Source organism: Sinocyclocheilus anshuiensis, unplaced genomic scaffold (genome assembly GCF_001515605.1).
Source record: "Sinocyclocheilus anshuiensis isolate Anshui unplaced genomic scaffold, SAMN03320099.WGS_v1.1 scaffold491, whole genome shotgun sequence".
Taxonomy (NCBI): Eukaryota; Metazoa; Chordata; class Actinopteri; order Cypriniformes; family Cyprinidae; genus Sinocyclocheilus; species Sinocyclocheilus anshuiensis.
Window position 1 is genome coordinate 1,415,864 of NW_015551041.1, and position 8,994 is coordinate 1,424,857.

Consider the following 8,994-nt stretch of genomic DNA (forward strand, 5'->3'; position numbering starts at 1 on the left):
GCATGACATCCCCCCCCCCACCCCCATTAGTGTCAGGAACGTGTACAATAACTTGTGACTTAATTCAGAAAGGGGAAGCTTGAATTAAAAAAAAATACCTAAACGAAATATGAGCTATTGTATAGGATGACATATGAACTTATATGAATTGTTAGCTAGGCTACCTACAGTAAACATATCAAGTTGATTTGAGTACTAATTTGTTTTAGACAAATCCTAAATATGCCCATCAGCCAAACAGAGTACAAGCACTACAGTTTTGATTATGAGGCTCTGTTAGAACAGCAGCTGGAATGTGTGAGCTCTTAACTGCTAAATATCATGAATAAGAAATGGGCAGCCCTTTCCTCCCTTCACTTTTTACTGTTCAATGACTTCCCCTCAGTACATGTACTTTCGGTGAGCAGTGCTTTGTTCAATCAACATAAATGCATCAGTAGTCATTAATCAGAGCTGTCTGAAGTGTCATAGATCCCACCTGTTATACATTATTAATGGAATAACTGTTCAGTTTTGTAAGTGTTTCATTGCTCTGTTTAAACTGACCATGACCATATTACTTTATCTTGATTTTTGGAGACATAACATAATTGCATGCCTCAACATTTAAAAAAAAGTACATCCACTAAGTACAATTTAGCTAAATTTCAAGTGTATGTTGGGCTATTGCTATAGTAATGATGCAGGTCAGGAGGACATCCAATGAGCTTTCCTCAGAGATATGTCTAGTCAGCAATATTATTCTAGGTAACATGCAACAATGCCACAGTAGATCATGCATCATCAGCACGTTAGTATTTTTGTAATAAATAATTACACAAAACATCTTTCACAGGAAAAGATATTCCACAAAAAGCTATTTCACAAAAAACAAAAATCACAGGATTATACTTTTGATCACTCAGTCATTTATTATTAGTCTGCAGTCCACAATGTAAAGTTTACTTTAAAACGTAATTTATCAAGAGAAATGATGCAAACAACGTTTGATTATGAATGTGACAAAATATTTATTTATCAAAAATAAGTTAACAATTCATACCTCATTAACAAAAATAGCTTGTCCACTTAGTCTGCAGCTGTCATGTGGGCAGGTTAACTGGCCAAGATGTTAAGGTAACAGGTATACAGTGTCAGACAATATAATTACATTTTATCCTGAGAAAAGGCAACATATGCAAAGAACATCTCTTGCATGTTTAAAGCACACAGATTACACAAGGCAGAGATTGAGATATTTTAAAGAACAATAGGCTATCTCACAAGGCTAAGACATGAAAGCTTAAATAAAGCTTAAAACATTTTATAAATAATATGTAAATTATTTCTAGATTACAAATATATTACAATAGGCTATACAGTATTACAAAAATCAGTAGCGGCCTGTGAGGATTTTTTGAGAGGCTGATTTGTAAATTAATAGGCTACTAATCGATGAACCAATATATAGCCTATTTATATATTTATGGACAACTGTGCTTAGGCTACGTACACAAATGATACATTCGATATAAAAATAGCATTGATAATAGCATTATAATTGCAATAATAAATCAACGGGGGGGGGGTAAAATTCGCAGTGCCATATACAGATATATATGTACATAACTTTACACATCAAATATATATGCCCTACTAGGCATTTTAAACTTTTTTTACATGAATGGAGAACGGAGAGCCGATTCTTTCAAACATTAACTCACCTGTGTAAATTCAATAATTCGGAATCAAACATTTTGGAATCTTTCACCTTTTTTGAAATCCTTCATTCATTTGGATTTCATTGATATTTTGGCTAAAGTTGTTAAAGGGGTCATATGATGCGATTTCAAGTTTTCCTTTCTCTTTGGAGTGTTACAAGCTGTTCGTGAATAGATAAGATCCCTAAAGTTGCAAAGACTAAAGTCTCAAACCCAAAGAGATATTCTTTATAAAAGATAAATTTTATGGAGGATGATGCTGACAAATAATGCTGACTCACAGCCTGTAAGTACGTTTTCATATTTAATGGATTTGCCACTGATGATTCAAACGCGAGTTTTGAGCAGTGTAGAGTAGCGCTTGTTGCGCCTGGACACGGCATCACAATATGTAACATTTACACATTTCACACGCTTGAGGAATTCGGCCAATCACAACGCACTAGATAGCTGGCCAATCAGAGCACACCTCGCTTTTCAGACCGATGAGCTTTGTAAAAATCGACACGTTTCAGAAAGGTGGGGCATAGAGGAGAAACAATAATGTACAGTATGTGGAAAATAATGTGTTTTTTGAACCTTAAACCGCATAAACACATTTCATTACACCAAATACACAAAATAATGTTCTTTTTTTAGCAACGTCACATGACCCCTTTAAATTTTCTGTTTCAAGTCACCTGTTGTCTGACAACAAGCAGGCTTGATGACACAACAACAGAGATGGTCCTCACTGCAGAACACAAGATCCAGGGGGCGTGGTTGGATTCAGATCCAACTCCTCCCACATTACATATACCTAAATCTACCCGTCTCCACCCCCAGAGTCCCTAAACCCACCCATCTCCACCCCTAAACCTACCAATCTCCACCCCCTAGATGTGGATCCAACCATGCCCCCTGGATCTTGTGTTCTGCAGTGAGGGGCTACTTCAATAACATGATACTGAAATCTGATTGGTTTGAATGCTTGCCTCTCTGACAACGATTGGTTATATGCAGAAAGAAGCTAAATTTATTAGCCTCATTTCGCATTTTAGACAGAAGTAGTTTATACTCTGATTGGTCAGTTTAGAGGCAACGCTGTCAGCCTCCTGAAACATCTGTGCAGTGTTTAAAACTCGCCAGGGGTTCTGCGTAATAAAATATTCACATCATATGCATTATACACATTAATGGGTAAATTGAAAAAGTTAATTGTATCAGTTAGTCTGTTTGTTCCTTTCAACTCTTTCTCTGACGGACCGCTACTGACAAAAATACACACATATTGCTTGTTTATGCAGGTAATATGAACTGTCTTCTTTGTACAGAAGAAATGTCGTCATACAGCTGCTGCTTCCTGCAATTAGAAGTAACATCAATGTGGTGACAGATAATGAGACATGCAACTATCTTTAAATGTGACATTTGTGTTCTCAAAAAAGTTTACTGCTAGGCTCAGGCGTAATATAGCCTCTAAAGAACCCTAATCCCGCCGCATGGGGGCGATCGATACCCATAATGTTACGTTGGTCTTTTTGAGTGAATAAATAATTTGCTATTTACATAAACCTCTTCTCTATACCTTGTTCATGGTTGTAGCAAGGCCTACTAACATATTTTACTATTCTTAGGCCATTAATAAAAACCCAATGGATTTCTGTTGAAAAGAAAATATTAAATTTTTTCTTTTAATTTTACATCTGCTGAAGTGTAGGCTTAGGTTCTGTCCCAAATTACATATTATGCATTTATATTATGCACTATGTACTCAGAAGTCCAGTATAAGATTTGTATAAGGTTATAAGGTTATTTTGTCTCCAACATTGGAGTCCGATAGCCCTTCCGTTATGTAAGGAAAGCTGTGACAGTTGAGTGCACGAAGTGTCCAACACAGCCAAGGGCCAAACTCTACTGGGGATCCTTTTTGTGAATGTAAACTGGAGAAGGCTTCTGCATAACATTTATCCTGTTAATTCATTAGATTTTGAATATTCTGATACTGATGACACATGTTCATTTCGTGGTGTAGTAGAAGAAACAGCTAGGCCTACTTACTTATTTTTTAATTGTAACAAAATGAATAAATTCTGGGCTGATTAAGTTTTCATTTTTCAGCCCTATTGGAGTTAATTACTCCTCCAAAGATATAATTTTTTAAAATACAAAAACCCTGATTGTTTATCTCTTGAATATTTTACCAGCTTCTATATTGTATGCAAAATCTTTCATTCACAAACAAACATGGTCTAATTCTTCTTTGTGCCTTCCAAATTTTCATCTTAAATTAAATTCCTGAACTTCATCCCTCAGACTAATAAGAATAATGCTAGGTTTTTGAGGTTTATTTAAAGATGTTTTCATTTTACTTTTCTTCATGTATGTTTGTATATTTGTCTATCTTTTTCTTTTTTTGTCCCTTTTCCCTATGAAATTCCTGTAATTCCTAATGAAGTGCCCAACATCATATACACAAATATTCTGAACTGATAGAGAACATTTAACAATTAAGAAGCAATTGAGTTCTGACTGAGAGGATTTGACACAATTAGGCTAAAATCTTCAGTTGCCAGAGAATTGGTAAAGACAAAACATATTTTATACAATTGTTTTAATTGTTTTATTAATGGGAAAATTTCACACCCATAAATAGCCTGACTCCATTTTTTCTCATAGGCTATTTAAAAAAGCTTTACTGTAATACATGACTGTAAAAGTAAGCAAGTTATATTTTTGCATAAAGCACATGGCAATTCAATTATTTTTGAACTAAATATGTCTCATTGTATCATTCTTTTATATGGCATTAATAATAAAAATCTAAAATCTTCCAGTAAAGCCAATAGCAGGTAGAAAAAATGAAGTGTCCAACATTCCAATTCAGTGCATCACTGGGTTATCTGAAGTGCAAGTATCTAAAGTGAATTTTCAGTGTGAACACACTACTCCCACTATTTATATACTACAACATGGAATAGAATAGTGCATAAGTTATGCTAGTAAACATTCTGAGATGATGTACGGCTCAACGTGCTTATTCTGGCACTTTCAATGTACTGGCCGTTTATGGTTGCCAAGCAACGTAGAAGCTCGGCGCCCTAATTTAGAATTCAACTGTGACATATATCTACAACAGCTCTGAGAAAGGTTCATCCAGCCATAATCTTTTGTAACTCTAGAAACAAGAAACCCAAAGTATTTAGACAGCAAGACTAATACTCACATAGATGCGCGCGCTTTGAAAAGGTTCATCCAGCCATAATCTTTTGTAACTCTAGAAACAAGAAACCCAAATTATTTAGACAGCAAGACTAATACTCACATAGATGCGCGCGCTTTGATAGGCCTACAGCTCTTTTGGTGTTCTTATACATCTGTGAGTTTGCCTGTATATTCCTCTGATGGATTGAAATTTAATATGCTTATTGAATTCCAGTCGTCGTCATCTGAATGCTCTGATTTCACGAGAGAGGGTTTACTGTCGCTTTTATTTTGGTCACATGCGACAGGCAACGGGCGACCGCAAGTTACGTGAGTATATTCCACTTGTTCCTCCTCGCTGTGCTCTCGGTGATAGAAGTAATTAAAATTAGACACGATTACTGGTACCGGCAGGGCGATTGTAAGAACTCCTGCAATGGCACACATTGATCCAACAATTTTGCCTCCTATCGTCACTGGGTACATGTCGCCATATCCAACAGTAGTCATGGTAACAACCGCCCACCAGAACGCGTCTGGGATACTAGTAAAAGACGATTCCGGGTCGTCCACTTCAGCGAAGTACACCGCGCTGGAGAACAATATAATGCCGATGATAAGGAAAAATATCAGCAGTCCAAGTTCTCGCATACTCGCTCGTAGGGTCTGACCGAGAATTTGGAGACCCTTGGAGTGCCGTGAGAGCTTAAAAATCCTGAAGACGCGCACCAAGCGGATAACTCTCAGTATGGCGAGAGACGTGGTCTGTTGGGAGCTTGATTGGACTTCGCTAAGGTCTAGACCCAAAGTAATGAAATATGGAAGAATAGCTACAATATCTATGATGTTCATGATGTCTTTGAAGAAGGCGGGCTTGCTCGGGCATGCAAGAAACCTTACAAACAGTTCGAAGGAAAACCAAACGACGCAGATGGTCTCCAACAAATAGAATGGATCGGTGAATATACTAGATCTTTTTCCAGCAGTCGTTCCGTTCGGCGCAAGGTGGTTGCTGAACACACGACCATCCTCTTTAAATTCCGGCAACGTTTCTAAACAGAAGATAACAATGGATATCAGGATGATCATTACAGATACTATAGCGATCATTCTGGCTGGACCAGAGCTGTCGGGATACTCAAACAGAAGCCAGATTTGACGCTTAAACTCACTGGACGGAACGGGACGTTCGTCTTCTTTTAACAAACCCTCGTCCTCTCGGAAACGATCGACAACGTCATCACCAATTTCGTAAAACGTAATTTCATCCATAAAGATTTCAACCGGCACGTTGATGGGTCTTCGAAGCCTCCCGCCTGACTGATAGTAATACAGGATGGCATCAAAACTGGGTCGGTTCCTGTCGAAGAAGAACTCGTTTCTCAACGGGTCGTAGAACCGCATCCTTTTAATTGGGTCTCCTAGTAACGTGTTCGGATATCTTGCGAGGGTTTTAAGTTGAGTTTCGAAACGCAGACCTGAAATGTTGATGGTGACTAGCTTGCAGCACTCCTGGTCAGGGGGCTCCACTTCACAGACGTCCTGGAAGGGGGCAGCGTGGTCCACACTCTCATCGTGGTTCTCTTGGGACATCTTTGCCCCTCGAGAGTGTTGTCTGTTGTGCCTCCACGACTTTCCGCCACTCCACCAGTTTTTTGGATCCGATAGCTCCAGCCTGACGGAGATAGAGCCTTGAACTAACTTCTAAAAGGTACTAAGCTACCTTCTAAAAGTTTTAAAAGTTTTTAAAACTAGTTTATTGGTGTAATGAAATAGAAGTCATTCTGACAACATGCTCAGCCGAGAGCTCAAACAGATATAGTAGCCTACCACACAGACTGCTTAAGACAGCAGAGGCTGGGCTGACTTTGATTGGCACACCGAAGCAATGCGCGTCGGGTGTTTTGATCTTTAGTGGCACGAAGTTAGAACCTGTAATTTGAAGATTTAAGAACTAGACGTAGTTTTTGTTTATTGTATTTATCAAATGTTTTTATTATAAAATATAGCTTACATAAGATATATAAAATAAAAGACAACATTTATATGTTTGTGAAACAACTGATATTGTTGCCGCTTTTTCGGAAATGACCCATTTGCTCATAATTACGATAACTTTTCAAGTAGTTTGCGAATTCAGAAATGCTTCAAAACAGTTTATTTCCTACATCCCAAAACTCTCGCAGTGCTGCTCCAGCCTGGGCCTCTTGAACTTGAAAATACTGGCGTGACTGACACCTGAGCACCTGCACAGTGCGACTCCATAAGAAGAGTAGCAGCGGTTACATTGGCCGACTTTACAACTAACACCATGAGGCCCCAAGCAGAAATGTGATGATGCCTCAGGTTCATTGGTGCTGATTGATATAGAGAAAGAGAGAGAGAGAATCACCACACCTCTGACACCTGTGTGTTGAAAGTTGTCTGGATCAACTGGCTTGGTAATGATTCTCTTTTGCTTGCTTGCTTGTTTGTTTATTTATTTAGGCCTATTTTAGACCAGTGCTCTGATTATTTTTTTTACGTTTTATTTTCATCAGCCAGTCAAGGACCTTGACATAAGGGATTCTCATTAACATCATTAACAACTTGTCAAAATAACGAGAGTGCCCATTTTGACAAGTGTAAGGGCCTGTTTATACCAAGGAATAACGATAATAGGCTATAAAGTTTTAATAATGGTTTTAATTCTATGAGAATAGGTAACAGTTATAACAATAACGACAAAGAGGAAAAATATCGTTTGAATCACTTTCAGAATGATTGCAGATGATGAACGACAAAAACACTGACAGCCAATCAGAATCCACATGACCTTAAAGAGCTGGCATCGCGCGCTTATAATAAACAGAAGGTTATGGTGTGTTGATGCGGATGCTAGCTAGTTATAGTCATCGTCAATGAGTGTAATGCATTACTAAATTAATTACTGTAATTTAATTGAAAACGTAAAGTAAGGGATTACTCTTAATTGTTCTGTAATTTAGTTACAGGCTACTTCTGATGTAATATACATAAATGTATATATAAAACAATTCTCTATAAAACATTAGTGGATTTAATATCAAAATGTAACATCTAATGATAAAAATGTATGTTTTGAAAGTTATCTTATCATTTCAAATACTTTGGTCAGTTAAAGAATAATTCATTTAGTTTTATATTATTTATTTGAAAGAATTAAAAGAGCAGTTTCATGTCTATCCTTGGTCAATATTGATAGGATTTAGTAATACGTAATGCAATACATTTGAGAGAAAGTAATGAGTACAGTAATCTAATTACACTGTTAAAGATGAAATTATAGCTAGTGATTAATCATTTTTTGAGTAACTTACCCAACACTGGTCATCTTTTTTGGTTTGAACGGAACTTAAAGGGGTCATATGATGCGATTTCAATTTGTCCTTTCTCTTTGGAGTGTTACAAGCTCTTGGTGCATAAAGAAGATCTGTAAAGTTGCAAAGACTAAAGTCTCAAATCCAAAGAGATATTCTTTATAAAAGTTAAGACTTGTCCACGCCCTCCTAAAACGGCTCATTTAAACTCGCCCCCACATGGCTACGTCACGATGTGGGAAGATTTGCATAACGTCGCCCAAATGTTCACGCAAAGAAAGAAGGCGTAACTTTTATTCTCGCTGTAGTATTGTTGCCGCCGGCGCCATGTTGTGGAGATGCTGTGTGTTTAGTTGTGAAAGCGAAACTACTTTGTTTGGCCTTCCAAAAGAGGACGATATCTGCTTCGTCATGCCTGGAGCTGATCTGTGCTGGTCGCTGAGGAAATACATCAACTTCACGCTGTCGATCGCCGGATCGGCTTTCACCGTGGACGAAGCGGAGTCCAGCCCGGGGTCGTCACATGTGGTTGCCGCAAGCCCGCCGGTCGCTCCTTCGTTGAATCCGCCGGCCGCGCCGTTCTCAAGGCCGTCGGCCTCCGCTCACTCAAGCCCGTCGTGTGTGACGCTGTGTGACGCATTTTATGGAAGACTGTTTCCTGAACCTGCAGAGTAGCATACGATGGGTCTGTGCTCAAAGGCTGTTCTATAAAGTGGGGCAGTTCCAACTTTGCAAGGACAGTCTGGAGCTTCTGACTCACAGCCTGTAAGTAC

At 38.2% G+C, this 8,994-nt stretch overlaps 1 protein-coding gene across 1 annotated transcript; it reads right to left on the reverse strand.

Moving 5' to 3' along the window:
* Positions 1 to 2,632: 2,632 nt before the first annotated feature.
* On the reverse strand, positions 2,633 to 6,833 carry kcna6a (potassium voltage-gated channel, shaker-related, subfamily, member 6 a). The gene is made up of 2 exons (XM_016451129.1): positions 5,005 to 6,833; positions 2,633 to 3,042 (listed from the first exon to the last, which is right to left on the reverse strand). Exon 1 carries the CDS (start codon positions 6,474 to 6,476, stop codon positions 5,049 to 5,051), a length of 1,428 nt encoding a protein of 475 aa, XP_016306615.1. The 5' UTR covers positions 6,477 to 6,833; the 3' UTR covers positions 2,633 to 3,042; positions 5,005 to 5,048.
* Positions 6,834 to 8,994: the final 2,161 nt, after the last annotated feature.